The sequence below is a fragment of the Nicotiana sylvestris genome, chromosome 12 (genome assembly GCF_000393655.2).
Source record: "Nicotiana sylvestris chromosome 12, ASM39365v2, whole genome shotgun sequence".
NCBI classification, from domain to species: Eukaryota; Viridiplantae; Streptophyta; class Magnoliopsida; order Solanales; family Solanaceae; genus Nicotiana; species Nicotiana sylvestris.
The window spans coordinates 91,647,632-91,669,174 of NC_091068.1; the positions used below are offsets into that span (position 1 = coordinate 91,647,632).

Below are 21,543 nucleotides of genomic sequence, written 5' to 3' on the forward strand. Positions count from 1 at the left end.
AATCATATCATCTAACTTTGTTCAAGTTAACTAAAAAGCAAATATCACCTGAATTTTTATATGTAGTACTAGGAATATGACGTAACACTCCAAAATAGCTATTTAGCTTAATAAAACATATTAAATGTAATAGATTAATGTTAGAGACGTCGTCATGCTTCTCTTCGTAACACTACTCTCGCTTGTGATTTATGAAATTACACATTTACCTCCATATTTTGATTTCTTTGTACTAACTCGACGCCATTGAAACATATGCTCGTAGATTTTGTGTGTTTGCCCTTGAATTGTTTGATGCTCTAACAATGATTCTTCTGCTAATTCAAAAAGGTGTTTATAAAATCATTAAGAAAATGAGTAAAAATTAATATGGGTAAAATAGTCAGATCTAATTTTTACATTAATGATAATGAGTTAGCAAAATTATTACAAAGTAATCAAACTAAGGAAAGTAAATATAATATCCGTAAACGACAACTGAGATTTGTGAAACAGGGATGGAGGTTTCTCAAATTTCCCAAATGTATCTAACTTATTTTGGAGTGTTATGTTATATTTCCAGGAAAAAGAATTGGTGATAGTTACTTATAAGCTAACTTGGCAAAAATTGAATGATTTTTATGTCATAAAAAATAGAAAAATAACTTTTGTGTTATAAACTCAAAGTTGAATGAACACGGGTACAATTTACCCTACAAATCCTATTAAAAACAAGTACTCCTTCCGTTTTATATTAAATGAGGTACTTTCCTTTTTAGTCTGTTCCAAAACGAATGACACATTTCTAAATTTGGAAATAGTTCAACTTTAAACTCTTTCATTTTACTCATTTATCCTTAATGAGAAGCTTTTACAGCCACACAAATGTCATGGCCCCACAAACTTTTTACCCCTTAAGCTTTTAAGACCACAAGTTTCAAAAGTCTTTTTTTTTTCTTAAACTCCGTGCCGAGCCAAACTACCTCATCTAATATGAAACGGAGAGAGTAGTTAAACTTGAAGGAATGTATACTTGTTGTCGATCTCTTTAAACTACTAATCTGTCCGATAAAAAATGGAATAACTTGTATCGCTTGGTCATCAATTTTGGTTCAGATATGAATTCGATTAACATTTCATGTTCTAAGAAATATATACTTATTATTCCATTGGAATATATATAGGGGTGGAAGAAAGAAACTGTATCTAAAGAAACACGTTGAGAAAAAATAGATGTATTAAAAATTTGAACGATACTGCTTTTTAAATTAAATCACACTGGAGCGTGTCAAGAATCGGATCGTCAATTTAGTTTCCTAATTAGCTTAGTGTATTGGGAAAAAACTGAGTTTATATTAAAGATGATGTGGCATGACACGTGGTTTAGTTAAATGGTCAAAGCGCAACAATTGACTAAGAGGCACGGATGGAGACAGCCACGGGAAGAAGAATTTAAATAGGCACGAGACGACGTATAGATACGAGTCTCGTACCAATTTAAATTATTTACAGCCAACGGATTAGAAGGCATTAAAGACAAAGATCTGATGACAGAAAGGAGTCCAAATTCATTATTAAATACTTGATACGTTAAAAAATTGGTATTTAATAGGAATGATTGTATAACGGCTTATTTAATGTCATTTATTACTCATGATTATATCATTAAAGATGATGCTTCATTCCTTTACCTAGAATTATCTATAAAAGGAAGAAGTATCATCATTTGTAAGGACACGGAATATTATTGAGAATTCATTGAAATACACAACTATTTGTTGTTTTACCATCATTCTCAAAAGTATTTTATTTTTGTCTCCTGATTATCAGTAACCCGAATTTCTTTTTAGCTTTGACCAAAGACTCAGATTTTTGGTTAAACAAATTGGTTCCGTTACCGGGAATCTGATAATCTTTCCTTTTAAGCTATATCTTATCTATTGTCGTCACCATGTCAAACAACAACGCCGACAACAATAGTAATAACACATTGGGAAACCATGAGAATCAAATACATCAAAATCAAGATGACGTGGTTCCCTCTCCTCTAAATTCACCACGTCAATCTCGTGAAGGCACTCCTGTTACTGAATCCCGTGCTGATCAACAAGAGCAATCTGAACATTTTGAAGGAGTTACAACTGAAGCTTTACAAAAGCTAATTGATGCACAGGTCGGCAAAGCTCTTCAGGCACTTGTTAGTCGATTGCCTGCTGCGCCACCCACACCAACTCCTAATAATAATACATTGGAGAATCCCCGTTCTGGTCTTGATAATTCTAGAAACGGAGCAACCCCTAGTGAACCACAGGAAGGGGGACCAGGTAATTTAAATAATTCATATTTGCAAAATTTAGTACTAACCTTGCAGAAACAACTTAAGGAACAAAACGAGCGTATTGAACAAATCCCTGGAGTTCCGCCTGTAATAAAAGGAGTAGACATGGACAAATACTCACAACAACTATGGAAGCCTAGTGCTGCTCCCCTTCCAATTCCGAAGAAGTTCAAAATGCCTGACATCCCGAAATATGATGGTACTACAGACCCACGTGACCACATGACTGCATTTACAACAGGCGTAAAAGGCAACGACTTGACCAAACAAGAAATTGAATCAGTATTGGTCAAGAAATTTGGAGAAACACTCACCAAGGGTACATTAACCTGGTATTCTCTTTTATCTGAAAATTCTATTAATTCTTTTGTTGAGCTTGCAGATTCTTTTATTAAAGCACATTCGGGAGCACAAAAGGTTGAGAAAAGAATGAAAGATATTTTCAAAATCAAACAAGGGGATTCGGAGCTGCTTAGAAACTTTGTTGATAGATTCCAGCGTGAAAGAATGACTCTACCTCGTGTGCCTGACAATTGGGCTGCTATAGCCTTTGCAAGTAATTTAAACGACAAAAGTGCTGAAGCCACGAGACGACTCAAAGAAAGCCTTCGAGAATTTCCTGCAACCACATGGAATGATGTTTACAACAGGTATAGCACGAAGCTGCGAATTGAAGAAGATACCGTACCTAAGCTTCATCATGAAGAAAGGGGCGGTACCCGAAGGTCAGAAACCGAAAAAAGATCAGGTAAAAACAGGTACGATCCATATATGGGACCTGCAGGAAAAGACCCACGGTCGAAACAAGATAGCCAACAATATGATCAAAAATCGAGGAACCGGGATTCTGGCTCTTCTTCAAAGTTCAGGAATGATCGGAACAGACAAGAATCACGAGATGATGACAGGAGTTTAAAGGCACGATTCGGCAGATATAATTTTAATGTCTCTACTTCCGAGCTTGTAGCTGTTTTAAGAAGCATGGGAGATAAGGTACGGTGGCCAAAATAGATGCGGTCAAATCCAAGTAGACGCAATCCAGATCATTGGTGCGAATTTCACAACGATCACGGGCACAAAACTTCAGAATGTAGATTCCTGCAGAGTGAAGTGGATCATTTATTGAAGCAAGGGTACCTCACTGAGTTATTTAGTGAGAAAGGAAAACAAGCTTATATGAAAAACAGGCAAGAGCCACCACAACCTCCTTCACCCAAGAGGACAGTGAATGTCATAAGCGGGGGAGAAGATATTCACGGCATAACCTACACAGCCTCCAACAAGGTTTCTAAGGTAACAATTACACACGGGAAACGGGTGCGGCGGGTCCTTGAAAATGAAAGTATTTCGTTCGATGACACAGATACCGAAGGAGTGACAACTCCACATAATGACGCACTGGTAATATCTTTACTGATACATGATACTAATGTAAAACGAGTTTTGATTGATCCAGGGAATTCTGTAAATATTATATTACTAAGGGTACTACGGGAAATGCAAGCTGAAGACAAAATGATACCCAAGGCGCACACCTTGTCAGGCTTCGACAATTCAAGTGTAGTAACAAAAGGTGAGGTATTTCTAACAACTTTTGCTATGGGTGTTGTGAAGGAAACTAAATTTCAGGTAGTTGATATGGAAATGGCCTACAATATGATCATGGGGAGACCATGGATACACGATATGGATGTTGTCCCATCAACTCTACATCAGGTTATTAAATTCCCATCACCATGGGGAATTTGCCAAATTCGTGGGGATCAGCAGATGGCTAGAAGTATCAATGTTGTAACAAGTACGAGCGCCGCAAATAAAGAAAAATAGCAATTACAGGAAACAGTTGAAGGTAAAAAAGATCAAACTTCAACTGAACAGGAAAAGACGGATTTGGACTCAAGACCTGACACAATTCAAGAACCTGAAGAAAATGAAAACATCAAAACGACAATTGAAGAGCTTGAGGCAGTGATGTTATTTGATCAATGGCCTGAACGGAAGGTTTATGTCGGGACCAATTTAAGCATGAACATGCGAGGTATGATAATCGAATTTTTGAAAGCTAACTTAGATTGTTTTGCTTGGTCCCACGCTGATATGACAGGGATACCACCGAATGTGATGACTCACAAACTCAATGAGGACCCTTCTTTCACACCAATAAAGCAAAAGAAACGAAAGCAAGGTGCTTTCAAGAACCAAGTGATTCAGGATGAAGTCCAAAAATTATTAAAAATCGGATCAATCCGTGAGGTAAAATATCCTACTTGGTTAGCTAACACGGTGGTTGTACCCAAGAAAAATGGTAAGTGGCGTGTTTGTGTAGATTATACCGATTTAAATAAAGCCTGTCCAAAAGATTCCTTTCCCTTACCGCATATAGACCAACTAATTGATGCAACCGCAGGTCATGAACTTTTAAGTTTTTTAGATGCATACTCGGGATATAATCAAATTAAAATGGATCCTGGTGATGAAGAAAAAACTTCTTTCATCACAGACAGGGGGACTTACTGTTATAAAGTAATGCCCTTTGGTCTCAAAAATGCTGGGGCAACCTATCAAAGGTTGGTCACCAAAATGTTCCAAGAACATTTAGGGAAAACAATGGAGGTATATATAGACGATATGCTCGTCAAAACCCAGCAATCTCATGATCATATTTCTCATCTATCTGTTACTTTTGAAATTTTGCGAAAATTTAATATGAAACTCAACCCAGAAAAATGTGCATTTGGAGTTGCATCAGGTAAGTTTTTGGGTTTTCTTGTTTCTAATCGTGGTATTGAAGTGAATCCTTCTCAGATCAAAGCAATAGAAGAAATCCCTGATATCCTTACTAATAAAAAGGAAGTACAAAGATTAACGGGAAGAATTGCAGCTTTGGGGAGATTTATTTCCAAATCCTCAGAAAGGTGTTTTAAGTTTTTCTCTGCACTTAAAAAGCAAGATCATTTTGAATGGAATGAAGATTGTCAACAAGCCCTTAGAAATTTGAAAGCTTATTTGTCAAAACCACCGTTGTTGGCAAAACCGAAGGTGGGGGAAAAACTTCTCATTTATCTGGCCGTATCTGAAGTCGCAGTAAGTGCTGTTTTAGTCCGCGAGGACCAAGGTAAACAATCTCCTATTTATTATGTAAGTAAGTCCTTATTGGAAGCTGAGACACGATATCCACAGTTAGAAAAATTAGCATTATCTTTGATCATGAAATCTAGAAAATTAAGACCTTATTTTCAATGTCATCCCATTAATGTAGTTACTGCTTTTCCGCTTCGAAATATTTTGCATAAACACGAACTTTCAGGAAGATTAGCAAAATGGGCTATAGAACTAAGTGAATATGAAGTTGTTTATCAACCCAGAACCGCTATAAAGTCTCAAGTACTAGCTGATTTCGTGGCTGATTTTAGCCAGAGGATGCATTTAGAAGCAGAAAAAGAATTACTAGTTTTTAATGGTGCGAACCCGGGGACTTGGGTTTTATTCACTGACGGTTCATCTAATGTAAAAGGGGCAGGCCTAGGAATAGTCCTCGTACCACCTGCGGGTGAGACCATTAGACAGGCTATAAAATGTCATTCTATAACTAACAATGAAGCAGAGTATGAGGCTGTAATTGCAGGTTTAGAATTGGCACGAGAACTCGGCATAACACAGATTATAATCAAGAGTGATTCTCAACTCGTGGTTAATCAAATGCTGGGGACTTATACAGCCAGAGAGTTACGAATGCAAGAATACCTCACAAAGGTACGGGAGTTAATAAAGCAATTCCAAACTTGGAAAGTAGTGCAAATCCCAAGAGATGAGAATGTAGAGGCAGATGCTTTAGGAAATCTCGCATCCGCAGCAGACGTGGCAAATAATGCAAATGCTTCAGTCATACATCTATTTCATTCCGTTCTTGAATCTGATAAAAACGAGGTAAATTTTAATCATCTAACATGGGATTGGAGAAACGAAATTGTTGCCTTTTTACAGCACGGTACCGTGCCTAATGACAAAGGAAAGACTCACGCGCTTTGCAAAAAAGCTGCACGATATTGTTTATATCAAGGAAATCTTTATCGAAAGATGTTTGGTGGACCACTAGAAAGGTGTCTCGGACCCTCTCAAATAGAATAGGTCATGAGAGAAGTACACGAAGGACATTGTGGGAATCACGCAGGAAGACGGTCACTAGTAAGAACATTAATTCGCACAGGATATTATTGGCCTAAGATGGAAGAAGAGGCAACCAGTTTCGTGTCCAAATGTGATAAATGTCAAAGGTACGGCAATAATATGCACAGACCAGCTGAGTTACTACATCCTGTTTTAGCCCCTTGGCCCTTTATGAAATGGGGAATGGATATCGTAGGTCCACTTCCACAAGCAAAAGGTCAGGTAAAATTTCTACTTGTACTTACAGATTATTTCACTAAATGGGTAGAAGCAGGGGCATTTAAACAGGTACGAGAGAAAGAAGTTAAAGACTTCATATGGCGAAATATAATATGCCGCTTTGGAGCACCAAAGGAGATCGTGTGTGACAATGGACCACAATTCATTGGAGCTCAAATCACAGAATTTCTTCAAAGTTGGCAGATCAAAAGAATAACGTCTACGCCATATCATCCAGTAGGGAATGGACAAGCAGAATCTACTAACAAAGTCATTATCAATAACTTGAAGAAGAGGTTATAGGATTCAAAAGGTAATTGGCCTGAGGTGTTACCTGGAGTATTATGGGCTTATCGTACAACGACCAAAACAGGCACTGGAGAAACACCATTTTCAATGGTTTATGGTGCGGAAGCCTTAATTCCAGTTGAAATAGGTGAGCCAAGCACACGGTACGATCAGGCAACGGAGGAATCTAATAATGAAGAGATGCGGGTTAGCCTAGATTTACTTGAAGGGAGAAGAGAAGCTGCATTGATAAGGATGGCAGCACAAAAGCAAGTAATAGAACGATATTACAATAGGAAAGCACGCCTTAGATTTTTCAAAATTGGGGACTTCGTGCTTAAAAAGGTGTTCCAATCTACAAAGGTTGCTAACTCAGGAAAGCTAAGTCCAACATGGGAAGGACCGTACAAAGTCCGTGGCATTGCGGGAAAAGGAGCATACCAGTTGGAGACAATGGATGGTAAAGTTTTACCCTCACATTGGAATGCCGTCCACTTATAAAGATATTACTTTTGAGAAAGAACCTACGGTCAGGTATCATCATGTTAAAATTTCTCTATTGGATTATTAATATTTTACTAACGATTTTAGATGCTAGGCAAAATACCTTAACTCGTGCCAAATGATGAGTCACAACCTGCAAGGCAAAATGGAGTATTCTTAAATTCCTAGCCCAGGGTTACAATTAATCTGATGGAAATATACATGAGTTAGGCAGTCTTCATCTATAATTGCACCTTCGGGTCCCGTATATCTTTCTGTTTCAGGAAAAAGGGCCAAAGTAAAAGAAATAAACAAGTGCTCAAGGCTTCATACTTCACCGCTCAAACACTTGGGGGACTACAATACTATATACAGATACGTGTAGAAATGCAGATACGCAGATACGAATATCGAACAATAGAGACAAGTGTTGAGAAAAAATTACGAAGTCTTCAGCATTCATGAGAACAACAGAGTCATCTCTCAAACTCATAAACAAAGTCACCTCTCAAACCCTTCTTAATATGTAAAGATAGGGTCATGACTATGTACTGAAACAGGTTATGAAGAAAAACCTTGTTTATTTTATGTTATGTACAAATCTGTTACAAGAAAAACAGTTACGAGAAAGTTGTAGATGTATTGTAATACATGTAACAGTCAAACACTTGTTAAAGTTTATGAATAAAAACTTGTCAAAGTTGTTTCATACAAAACGTGTGTTTTCCTATTTCTTTCATCGTATTATAACACCATTATGAAGTTGAGACGTCTTCTTCATTAAGTGTCGATAAAATAAAAGGGCCCTCTTTTATAAGCCTCATGTTGATATTTCATGAGAAGAATTATAAAGCATTTTAAAAGGATAAAAATGCTAAGCTATTCCATGAGTCCTAGATAAACAGGGAAGAATAGAATATGTAGAAGTACCGATAAAACTTCTTTTAAAAAAAAACTAAGTACAAACTTAGTCAACAAAGCATTTGTTTTTTACAAATGCCCCATTATGATAACTGGGGACTTCATTAAAAGATCCTTTACAACAATTTCATTTTTAGCTAGTCACTAAAGGGTTTGGAGCATCAGACGTTTTACCCTCGAGAGCAGGAATTGTAACCCCAATTGCTGCAGTAGTCACTTCTTCATTTAAAAGTTCTTCCGTTCCAGGAACTTCAAGTACAGGAGAAGGAGTATCAGTAGATTGTTGACTTTTCTCGATGGTATCTACGACTTTGGCCAGTTCAGACTGCAAGTCAAAAACCTTCTTGAGCAACTTCCGTCAAAGCATCACGGCGAGATTTCAGGAAAGCCCAACTCACCTCTATGTTGAAGTTCTCCTCCAGAAGTCCATATTCCTTTTCCCACATAGCAAGATCGTTTTTTAAGATTTGATGCTCAGCTAAATGGGAATCAAGGGAAGCTTCAAGAGAGGCATGAGAACTCTTCAAGGCATGAATCTCGTCAGAGGAGGTCTGTAAGTCAGCCTGAGCTTGAGTCAAGCTTTGCACTAACTCTCCTGCATACTCTTCCTTCTTAGCCAAAAGTGCCTTAAGCTCCCTAATTTCTTCACTAGCCTTGGATAATTGTTCTGACAAAGAGCATTCCAAAAGCTCTTTGTCTCTTTTAAATTGGCTTGAAGAAGCCTTGGCAGTTGCCAGTTCAGAAGTCAAACTACAGTTTTACTGCTCCAGGAGGTTTTTATTTTCTTGCAACTCCTCTATGGTCCCTTGAGCATTCTCAAACTGTTCCTTCCAATTGGTTGCTTCAAGCTGGGCTCCCCTGGCTATTTCTTCGGCCTCGTGGACAGTTTTTTCAGACTCACGGGCTTTTCTTTCCAGAAGGGAAATTCTTCCTATTAATTCCGTACCAATAAGGTTAGCCTACAGAGACAACTCATAGAAATGAGGTATTGAAGATAATTAAAAAAAACTTGTTGGTAAGAAGAAAAAATACCTTCAAAGTAGAATGAACTATGTCATTCATCAGAGTTAAGCAGCTATGGCTCTCCATCTTCTTCTTCTCGATATCTCCAATTAGGGGCTCGAGCCAAACATCGGCTCTACCAGTCTTCCTCAAGAGGCTATGATTGGCAGGAACTTCCAGAGTAACACTTCTCATAGTCATACTTCCACTGCTATAACCCGTCTCTGTACGATGAACAGAGGGAAGAGGAGCAATTGACGGAATGGAAGGAGAAAATGTAGAAACAGGAATGGAAGGAGAAGATGTAGAAACAGGAATGGAAGGAGAAGATGTAGAAACCAACGCAGGAGCGGAAGCAGGTGCAGTAGAAACTGCCAAGGGAACGGACATAGGAGCGGTAAAAACTGGCAAAAGAACGAAAATCGTCAAAACTGGTAAAGAAATACTTACGGTTGGCAGAGGAATGGAGGAAATAGGAACAAATGAGGAAAGAGGAGCTTCATCAAAAACAGGGCCGAGCTCGCCACTCTCGAAACCACTATCAAAAAGATGCTGAATTGACTCATTATTATCTCTTGGTTCGGTGTCCTCGTCAGAATGAATCAAAACAGGCTCGGTGGTGGAGGTTCGAGCAGGAGTGTTTTCAATTTCATCATCAATGATTATTCGCCTCCTGACCCTTGGCCTGGTAATTAGGGAGGTACCCTCCTCTTCTTCTTCAGAACTTTCCTTTATAGCTTTCCTTTTTGGCAGCAAGGCTCGAGCCTTATCCAAATCAAGAGCAGCATTCGCAGACATGCGAATGGCCATAGCTACTTCAGCCGTCATTCCTCTAATGCCAAATCCTGATTAAAGGATGGATATACATGATCAAAGTTGAGGAAAAAATGCTTAACATGTAAAAAAAATATATAAAAAGGGGGATACCATGTGTTTTGACCTTCCAGCCATGTAAGGAAGAAATTGATTTCCAAGTTCTTTGCTCCCTAGAAGCAATCTTCAAAAGTGAGTCTACCCAACCACGGAAGTTGGGAATAAGTTCCACATCTCCCATGGTTGCTACAAAAAACCAAGAAGAGACGAGGTTAAAAACGAAATTTCTTTTGAAATTCTCAAAAGTAGGTACGGTAAATAAAAGGAAACCTACGTTCAAAATTCCACTTCTCAGGGAAGGGAATATTTGTTTCGCCAATCAAGTCCACCGTACGAACAACAACGTAACGGATATACCATCCACGATCTTTGTCATCCTCAGGATTTACCAAAACTTTTTTGCTCCTTGCAGTTAAGGTAAAAACCCCATGGCGTATTAAGTTAGGATGGTACAGATGAATGAGGTGAGAAAAGGTGAAATTGACATTGGCTTTGGAGGATAAATATCTCAAACAAGCCACTGTTCTCCACACTAGTGGACCGATTTGGGCCAAACAAATTGTAAATAAACGACAAAAATCAAGAATAACTGGGTCAATCGGATGATTAAAACCTAAAGTGAAGGGGTAAGTATAAACAGAAGAATACCCACTTCTAAAGGAGGAAGTTCTTTGATTTGGGGAAGGAATTGACATTCGGAGACTATCCTTCTAGTTACAATCTTTTCTTATGGTGGGGATTGTAAGCTCGGTTACTATTGTAGGGTAAGTATCGGCTTTTTCTAAATTTGCAATTTGTTTTTGAAGAGACGTTTTGTCACTTTCAAAAGACAAATCGCTGGGAACTATCTCATCAACTGAGGGTTCTTGAGAAGAATCAAGAATTTCTCTACTTTTAGAAGAGGGGGCCTTTAGGATAGAACTCCTTGAAGAAGAACCAGAGGAGCTGCCTCGAGTAAATTCTAACCCTGTTCGAAGCCTACCTCCTCCGCCTCTTCTTTGTCTAACAGGGGCGTTGGGGAATTGTTCTAGAATTGGAACATTTTTACGGTTAGGGTTTGAAGAAGACATTGTTAGGAAGGATGAGTCGAAAGAGTAAAAATAAAGAAGAAAGTGTTTGCTGAAGATTTGTGAAGAAGACAAAGGAAGAAAAAGTTATGTATAAAATGGGAACCGTCAACCTTAGAAGTGTAATGATGGAAAGCCTATAATAAAGGCAGCTATCACTTCGTGAATAGTGAGAATGAAGAAGTCTCGAAAAAGGGTGTAAATAGCAGAATCAATCAGAAAATGACACATGGGAAGAACATTAAATGGAAAAGACTACTGAGGCGTCAATACTGTCATAAGCATTAATTGTGGCAAAAATTTCTTTTTCATGAAGATCCACTTCCCAATTATTTAATTGATAAATAAATGGAAAGTGGGGGGACTATCTGTATTGGGAAAAAATTGAGTTTATATTAAAGATGATGTGGCATGATACGTGGTTTAGTTAAATGGTCAAAGCGCAACAATTGACTAAGAGGCACGGATGAAGACAGCCACGGGAAGAAGAATTTAAATAGGCACGAGACGACGTATAGATACGAGTCTCGTACCAATTTAAATTATTTACAGCCAACGGATTAGAAGGCATTAAAGACAAAGATCTGATGACAGAAAGGAGTCCAAATTCATTATTAAATACTTGATACGTTAAAAAATTGGTATTTAATAGGAATGATTGTATAACGGCTTATTTAATGTCATTTATTACTCATGATTATATCATTAAAGCTGAGGCTTCATTCCTTTACCTAGAATTATCTATAAAAGGAAGAAGTATCATCATTTGTAAGGACACGGAATACTATTGAGAATTCATTGAAATACACAACTATTTGCTGTTTTACCATCATTCTCAAAAGTATTTTATTTTGTCTCTTGATTATCAGTAACCCGAATTTCTTTTTAGCTTTGACCAAAGACTCAGATTTTTGGTTAAACACTTAGGATAGCAGAAACCGGAAGTTTTACCTAGTAGGTTTAGGTTTAGGATTACTCTTTTGGAGTTAATTGATTCATTAATTTCGTACCCTATAGAACTCTCCTAAATCATTTTGGTTTTGGTTCAAAGATATGCCATCCCTTGCAGCTATAAATATACTACGTTTTAAGTAGAAGAAGAAATCATCAAATACATCAAACACTTTCTTCCTTTCAATCATATTTGAAAGAGCCCAAAGAAAGAAGAAAACAAGTGTTGTGTGTGTGCTTGTGAATTTAGAATGGACGTGGAAAGTGGAGATAATGAATCAACAGAATATGCATTCAAGGATAAAGAAGTACCACCATGGAAGAAGCTGTTGTGGACGCCAAATGTATATAGTGTGAATGAGTCACAATTACTATACTAAAAATTATGACAGCCACCAAATTATGAATAAGACAATAAAACAACAATAAAAGGAACACCAGAATTTACGAGGTTCGCCCAATTTTGCCTACTTTCTCGGACACAACCAATATTTTATTTCATTCCAAAAATACAAGTGAAATAATACTAAAGAGAAAAGATACAAATGCCTTAAGAAGATAAGAAGGCAAATGAGAAGCGTATTTAAATCCTAAACATTATGCCTCCTTTTATAGGGAAAAATTCCCAAACCCAAATTGTCACCCACCGATGTGGGACTTTTGACAATCAACAGAAGCAAATAACGTTGAGGTCAATGGTGACTGGCTTGATCCTGAGCGTTGTGTTCAACTTCATTGTTTGCAAACTGAATCTCACGACTGGTGTTATCCCTTCTCTTAACGTGGCCGCGGGGCTTTTGGGGTTCGCCATGATTAGGTCATGGACTGCTGTTATTGAGAAGTTTGGGAAATTGAAGCAGCCTTTTACTAGGCAAGAGAATACCGTCATCCAAACGTGCGTTGTTGCTTCTTCTGGCATTGCTTTTAGCAGCGGGACAACAAGTTATATGTTGGGAATGAGTCCATTCATAGCAGCTCAGGCTGATGCAGGAAATACCCCAAATAATACTATGAAGCTTGATATTAGTTGGATGCTTCCCTTGTTGCGGAAGCCAAATGTATATAGTGTGAATAAGTCACAACTACTATACCAAAAATTATGATAGCCACCAAATAATAAATAAGACAATAAAGCAACAATAAAAGGAACACCAAAATTTACGAGGTTCGGCCAACTTTGCCTACTCCTCAGACACAACCAATATTTTATTCCACTCCAAAAATACAAGTGAAATAATACTAAAGAGAGAAGATACAAATGCCTTAAACAGATGAGAAGACAAATGAGAGGTGTATTTAAATCCTAAATATTAGGCCTTCTTTTATAGGGGGAAAAATCCCCCCCAACTCTTCTCCCAACCGATGTGGGACTTTGGCATTTTGCCAAACTTCAACAAATCTCCACCTTGGCAAAATTCCACATTTTCAATTCTCTCTCAATAACAAATTTTGGTTGTGTCTTCATCTTCAATCTTCAGTGTTCAACAATGTTGATCAAATCCAAACAATGTTGAAACTTGATCGTAGTCACCACTTTTGTCAGCATATCAGCAGGATTCTCTGTAGTATGAATTTTCTTCATCGTGACTCCACCTTCTTCTATGATTTCTCGTACAAAATGATACCGAACATCAATGTGCTTCGTCCTTGCATGATAAACTTGGTTCTTCGCTAATTGAATAGCACTTTGACTATCACAAAAAATTGTGATACCTTTTTGTTCAACACCAAGCTCCTTTAGCAATCCTTGAAGCCAAATTGCCTCCTTCACAGCCTCTGTAATAGCCATATACTCTGCCTCTGTTGTAGACAAAGCAACTGTTGACTGCAAAGTAGACTTCCAACTAACTAGTGCCTTTGCAAAAGTAAACACATAACCAGTAGTTGATCTTCGTTTGTCCAGATCACCCGTAAAATCTGAATCACAATATCCAACTACAGACTGATTGTCTTCCTGCTCAAAAACTAACCCAACATCTACAGTATTATGAATATACCGTAGAATCCACTTCACAGCTTGCCAATGCTCCTTTCCTGGATTATGCATATATCTGCTAATAACTCCAACAGCTTGTGAAATGTTAGGTCTCATACAGACCATTGCATACATCAAGCTACCAACAGCATTTGCGTATGGTACCTTTGACATATACTCTCGTTCAGCTTCATCCTTTGGCGACATAGTAGTACTCAGCTTAAAATGGGGAGCAAGTGGAGTACTAACTGGCTTAGTCTTGTCATCTATGCCAAAACGTTGTAGTACTCTCTTCAAATATTCTTTCTGAGATAAACAGAGTTTCTTTAAACGTCTATCTCTTATTATCTCCATGCCAAGAATTTTCTTTGCCTCACCCAAATCCTTCATCTCGAACTCCTTCTTCAGTTGAATCTTCAACTTATCAATTTCTTCCAAATTCTTGGAAGCTATCAACATATCATCAACATATAGGAGAAGATATACAAAGGAACCATCTTTAAGCTTGTGCAAATACACACAATGATCGTATTTGCTTCTCTTGTACCCTTGCCGCAACATAAACTCGTCAAATCGCTTGTACCATTGTCTAGAAGATTGTTTCAATCCGTACAACGATTTTTCAAGTTTGCACACCATATTTTCTTTTCCAGCAACTTTGAATCCTTCTGGCTGAGTCATGTAGATTTCCTCCTCCAAGTTTCCATGTAAAAACGCAGTTTTTACATCCATCTGAACTAGTTCCAAATCCAATTGTGCTACCAAAGCCAACATAATTCTAATGGAGGAATGTTTTACAACTGGAGAAAACACTTCATTGTAATCAATTCCCTCCTTTTGAGCATATCCTTTGGCCACCAATCTTGCTTTGTAGCGAACATCTACTTGGTTAGGAAATCCTTCTTTCTTTGCAAATACCCATTTGCACCCAATTGCTTTCTTTCCCTTCGGGAGATTGGCCAATCTCCATGTATGATTCTGATGAAGGGACTGTATTTCATCATTCATGGCAATCCTCCACTTATCTTCTTCTGAACTTTGGACAACATCTTTATAAGTGGTAGGAACATCATCAGCTACAATTGAGGTTGCACAAGCAACCGTCTCTATGAGACGAACAAGTTTCGTTATTGTTCTTTTTGGCCTGCTGGTTGCTATTGATTCAAGTTGTTGTTGAGGTTCCTGAGTTGGAATCTCCTCTACTGGCTCTCCTTCCACAGGGTAATCTTCATTTGTTTCCTCCTCTGCTTCTTGTGTAGGAAAAATAAATTTTCCCTCAAACTCCACCTGCTTAGAAGCACCTTCATTTTGTTTGGTATCTTCTGTTACCTTATTTACCATAGCAGATTCATCAAAGGTAACATCCCTGCTGAATATTACTTTCTTTGTCATAGGACACCATAAGCGATATCCTTTGACTCCAGAAGTAATTCCCATAAAAATAGCCTTCTTTGCCCTTGGATCCAATTTTGACTCTGTCACATGATAATATGCAGTTGAGCCAAACACGTGCAAAGAGTCATAATCTACAGCAGGCTTTCCATACCATTTTTCAAATGGTGTCTTGCCATCAATAGCAGCAGATGGTAGACGATTAATGAGGTGGCATGCATATGTAATTGCCTCAGCCCAAAATTCTTTGCCCAAGCCAGCATTGGACAACATACACCGTACCTTCTCCAGCAAGGTCCGGTTCATACGTTCTGCCACTCCATTCTGTTGTGGTGTATGTCTAACAGTGAAGTGTCGGACGATGCCATCATTTTCACAGACCTTATTGAAATGATCATTTTTGTATTCACCTCCATTGTCTGTGCGAATACACTTGATCCTCCTGCCTGTTTGATTCTCCACCATCGTCTTCCATTTGAGAAAAATTCCCAGCACTTCATCTTTGTTTTTCATTGTATACACCCATACTCTTCGGGAAAAATCATCAACAAAGGTTACAAAATAGTGCTTCCCACCCAATGAAGGTGTTTTGGAAGGACCCCAAACATCAGAGTGTACATAATCCAAAATGCCTTTAGTATTATGGATCGCTGTACCAAATTTAACCCTTGTCTGTTTCCCTTTGACACAATGCTCACAAAACTCCAAGTTGCAAGCCTTTACTCCTTTTAACAATCCTTGATCTGATAGAGTTTTCAAGGATTTTCCTCCAGCATGTCCCAAGCGCATGTGTCATAGCTTGGTTGCTTCTGCCTCTTTGTCGTCAGTGGATATCACTGTCGCTGTCCCAATAATTGTACTGCCATGATAGCGGTACATATTATTATTCTTCCGATTAGCCTTCATTACCACTAGTGCACCGGAGCATACTCTCATCACTCCATTTTCTGCAATGATTTTGAACCCTTTTGATTCTAGGGCTCCCACAGAGATGAGATTCTTCTTCAAATCCGGTACATATCGAACATCTATCAATGTTCTGATCATTCCATCATGGTTCCTTAATCGTATTGAACCAATGCCATATGAGGTAAGAGGGCTGTTATCCGCTGTGTGGATGACTCCATATTCTCCTTCTTGAAATTCCACGAACCAGTCCCTGTTGGGACACATATGATAGCTACAAGCCGAGTCCATCAACCATATGTCTGATGATGTTGATGACTCTGTTGTAACTAATGAGAAGTCTGAATCATCACAATCAGCTACATTTGAATCCATAATGGCCTTTCCATTGTTATGTTTGGCCTTATTCTTCAACTTCGGACAGTCTTTCTTCCAGTGCCCCTTTTCTCGACAAAAGGCACATTCATCTTTGCTTTGTTCATAGCTGTACAAAGCCGAACAAACTTCTCTAAGAGAAACTTCGTCATTTCCATGGAGTAGAGTAGTTTCAAGGTGCTCGTACTCATCAGGAAGTGACGCCAACAACATCAAGGCCAAGTCACCATCATCATAAGTTGTATCCATATTTTGCAAATCTGTGACCAACTTATTGAAACTGGTGATATGTTCATTCATCGTGGTACCAGGAACATAGGTGAAGTGAAACAGTCTCTTCTTCATGTACAATTTATTTTGACTGTTTTTCTTCAAAAATTTATCCTCCAGTGCTTTCCATAATCTACTTGCAGAAGTTTCCTTTGTGTATGGATATTTCTGCTCTCTAGCAAGGTAGGATCGAATGGTACCGCAAGCAACACGATTGATAATTCTCCAATCTTCTTCTCCAATAGCATCTGGTCTCTTTTCTTCAATAGCAAGATCTAGCCCTTGTTGAAAAAGGACATCTAGAACCTCGCCTTGCCACATCCCAAAATGTCCGGACCCGTCAAATATTTCTACCGCAAATTTCGCATTTGACACAATTCTTGTCATAAGCGAAGATGCCAATGATGACGTATTGTTGACACTTGATGTAGATTCTTCTTGTTTATTGTCTCCCATATTTGACACAAATATTATTTAATAGCTGACGACACAAATCAAGATTATTTCCTTTCTGATGTAGAAGATCAGACTAAGCTGCAACCACAGAGCATACTCAGACAGAACCTTGACTCAGTTACCAAGATAAATCTTTTCTGATGTGGAAGATCAGACTATGCTGCAACCACAGAGCATACTTAGACAGTACCTTGGCTCTGATACCAATTGTTGCGGAAGCCAAATGTATATAGTGTGAATAAGTCACAACTACTATACCAAAAATTATGACAGCCACCAAATAATAAATAAGACAATAAAGCAATAATAAAAGGAACACCAGAATTTACGAGGTTCGGCCAACTTTGCCTACTCCTCGGACACAATCAATATTTTATTCCACTCCAAAAATACAAGTGAAATAATACTAAAGAGAGAAGATACAAATGCCTTAAACAGATGAGAAGGCAAATGAGACGTGTATTTAAATCCTAAACATTAGGCCTTCTTTTATAGGGGGAAAAATCCCCCAACTCTTCTCCCAACCGATGTGGGACTTTGGCATTTTGCCAAACTTCAACATCCCTTTCTTCTTGTTGTCAGCTTTGCTGGTCTCTTCTCAATTGTGGCACTAAGAAAGTTGATGATTATCAAGTACAAGTTGACATATCCGAGTGGAACTGCGACTGCTTACCTTATCAACTGTTTCCACACTCCTAAAGGAGCAAAGCTGGCCAAGAAACAAGTTGGTTCCTTGTTCAAATCCTTTGGCTTCATCTTTATATCTGGGGCTGTTCAGTGGATATTTGCACGTGAAGATGGCTGCGGATTTGGTAGCTTGCCTACATTTGGTTTCAAAGCCTATGCCAAGAGGTTCTATTTTGATTTCTCCTCAACATATGTTGGAGTTGGTATGCTCTGCCCGTACATGGTTAATGTTTCGTTGCTAATTGGTGCCATTATATCGTGGGCTATCATGTGGCCAATGATCGAAGCAAAGAAAGGCGACTGGTACTCTGACCACTTATCCGCATCAAGTCTTCATGGTATCCAAGGATATAGGGTATTTATCGCAATTACCATGATGTTTGGAGATGGTCTATTCCATTTTGCTTACATGTTGGTGGTCACGGCCTTAAGTTTCCAAAAGAGGAAAGAGGAAGATTATTCAGGTGAAGAGTCCTCAGAAGACTATGACACGAAGAGACAAAACGAGTACTCCTTGAAAGACCAGATCCCCATCTGGGCAGCCATTGGCGGATACGTTGGTATTGCAGTCATATCTATCATTGTGGTGCCAATTATCTTCCATTCACTGAAATGGTATCACATTCTGGTTGCCTATGTAATTGCTCCAGTTTTGGCCTTCTGCAATTCTTATGGAAGTGGCCTCACTGATTGGTCCCTGGTCTCAAATTACGGGAAAATTGCAATCCTTACATTTAGTTATTGGGTTGGTTTGCAAAATGGTGGAGTGATTGCTGGCCTTGCTTCATGTGGATTGGTGATGAGCATACTAGATACAGCTTCTGGCTTGATGGGAGATTTCAAGACTGGTTACTTAACGCTTACATCGCCTCGTTCCATGTTCTTTAGCCAAGTCATAGGAACTGCCATGGGCTGTGTGATAACACCACTAATCTTCTGGATTTTCCACAGTGCCTATAAATTGGGTGATCCAGAAGGTTCATACCCTGCACCGTATGCATTGATGTATTGTGGAATCGCGCTGCTTGGCGTGGAAGGTTTTGGAAGTCTTCCCAAACATTGCCTCAGGCTCTCAATTTGGTTCTTTGTGGCTGCTATTGTGATCAACATACTGACTCAGCTGCTGAAAAAATTCGAGACCAAGTATAGGATTTATCGGTTCGTGCCTAGTCCAATGTGCATTGGCAATACCATTTTACCTTGGAGGGTACTTTGCGATTGACATGTGTATAGGGTCATTGATTCTATTCATTTGGGAAAAGGTGAACAAGCAGAAAGCTAAGGATTTTGGACCAGCAGTGGTTTCAGGTCTCATATGTGGTGAATCCTTGTGGGGAATTCCAGCATCTGTTCTTGCTCTAGCTGGTGTTAAAGCTCCCTTTTGCATGAAAGTTCATCACTGACTTTAGTCCTACATATATTCCTCCTGTAAAGATTAAGTTCTTTTTATCTAAGTTTTTAGTCTTTTGGTTATTTTAGTCTTCTTAGCATAACATGTTTTTAAGCTGTCTATTTTATTTTAGTAGTAGAATTAATACAAGTTGTGTTTCTGTATTTGTCGTTTTCGAAATTCTTGACGTATTTTGCGTGTTTCAAATTATTGGATTATGTTTTTAGTTAGTAAAGCCAATGTATTGTGTAGTTTCTTTCTTCTTTTAATTAAGATTTTCATCCTGCAAAAAAAACCAAATACTGTTATACACAAAAAAGTAACGTAAGACACCTGCAAAACAGGTTAAAATAGACTTAACGGCAGATAGAGTAAACGGAGATGTAAAACGTAAGTATGAGTGTCGAATTGATTGCCATATGTAAAAAAGGCTTCTTGCACCTGCTGTTAGCCTGTTACACTGTACAGGACAAGCAAATGCCATAGTAAGATTAATTGCATTGTAGAATAGTTGGAGAAATGTCCATCTTTAGTTGAATTCTGTTATAAAATAAAGACTTTAAAGTAAAGAAATCAAAGACAAGTAGAGAGAGATATTTATTAGTCAACTTCAAATTCATGTACATAATAAACAGAAATCTTCTCTATTTATAGAAGAAAGGAAGCTGATGTGTAAGCTACTACTGCAAGCTGCTTGTAAGCTATTACTGCAAGCTGTTGTGTAAGCTGCTTGTAAGTTGCTTGTAAGCTGCTACTGCAAGCTGCTATATAAGCTTCTTGTAAGTTGCTTGTAAGCTACTACTGTACCAGATATAGATAATCTTCTGTCGGGGGTAATATTTATCCATAACGGAGTACCGAAATGATAAGCTTTTTCAGGAAGTTTATTTTTAATAGAGTACTAAATAGATAACTATATTTACGGCGGAGTCCCATATGGATAAGCTTCTTCAGGAAGCTTATTTACAACGGAGTACTAAATGAACATCCATAATATAATATATATATATTTATAAATATATATATATATATATAACACTCCCCATTGGATGTTCATTAAAAGATAATGTGCCTCGTTAAAATCTTACTAGGAAAAACCCCGTGGGAAAAAATCCTAGTGAAGGAAAAAAAGTACACATATTTAGTAATACGCACTGCTAGGTGCCTCATTAAAAACCTTATAAGGAAAACTCCGTGGAAAAAAATCTTAGTAAGGAAAAAAGAGTGCATCGCGTATTTTACTCCCCCTGATGAAAACCTTGTTTCAAATATTTAAGTCTCCGCATTCCAATCTTGTATACCATCTTCTCAAAAAGTTGAGTTTGTAGAGAATATTATCCACAACTATTTCAGATCGATTTAATTAATCTCATCAAACCAAGAAGCTGCTAAAGTCATTTCATTGAGTTTCTTTCAACTTGCATGCATCAGCTGCTTGTAGAAAACTTCAATGGAGTACTAAATGGATAATCTTCTTCAGGAAGATTATCTACAGTGGAGTAATAAATGGACATCCACAATAATATTTTCATTACACTCCCCTTTGGATGTTCATTATTATGTGCCTCATTAAAACCTTATTAGGAAAAACCCCGTGGGAAAAAATCCTAGTCAAGGAAAAAGAGTACACTAATAATATACATTGCAAGCTGCCTCATTAAAAACCTTACTAGGAAAAACCCAGTGGGAAAAAACCCGAGCAAGGGAAAAAGAGTACAATGCAGAGACTTGGGTATATCTGGACCAAGGAATTCATCATTCTCTTCTGGAGTTAAGAACAGATCCTTAATCTGTGTAGGAGAAG

The 21,543-nt window shown here is 38.1% G+C and overlaps 1 protein-coding gene and 1 pseudogene across 1 annotated transcript; one reads left to right on the top strand and one right to left on the bottom strand.

Moving 5' to 3' along the window:
• Positions 1-8,528: 8,528 nt before the first annotated feature.
• LOC138883371 (endochitinase A1-like) lies at positions 8,529-11,340 on the bottom strand. Its single transcript, XM_070164054.1, has 3 exons — positions 11,091-11,340; positions 9,572-9,801; positions 8,529-8,720 (listed from the first exon to the last, which is right to left on the bottom strand). The coding sequence occupies exons 1-3, from the start codon at positions 11,338-11,340 to the stop codon at positions 8,529-8,531; spliced, it is 672 nt and encodes a 223-aa protein (XP_070020155.1).
• Positions 11,341-12,539: 1,199 nt separating this feature from the next.
• On the top strand, positions 12,540-19,752 carry LOC104225773 (probable metal-nicotianamine transporter YSL7; annotated as a pseudogene).
• The last annotated feature ends 1,791 nt before the right edge of the window (positions 19,753-21,543 follow it).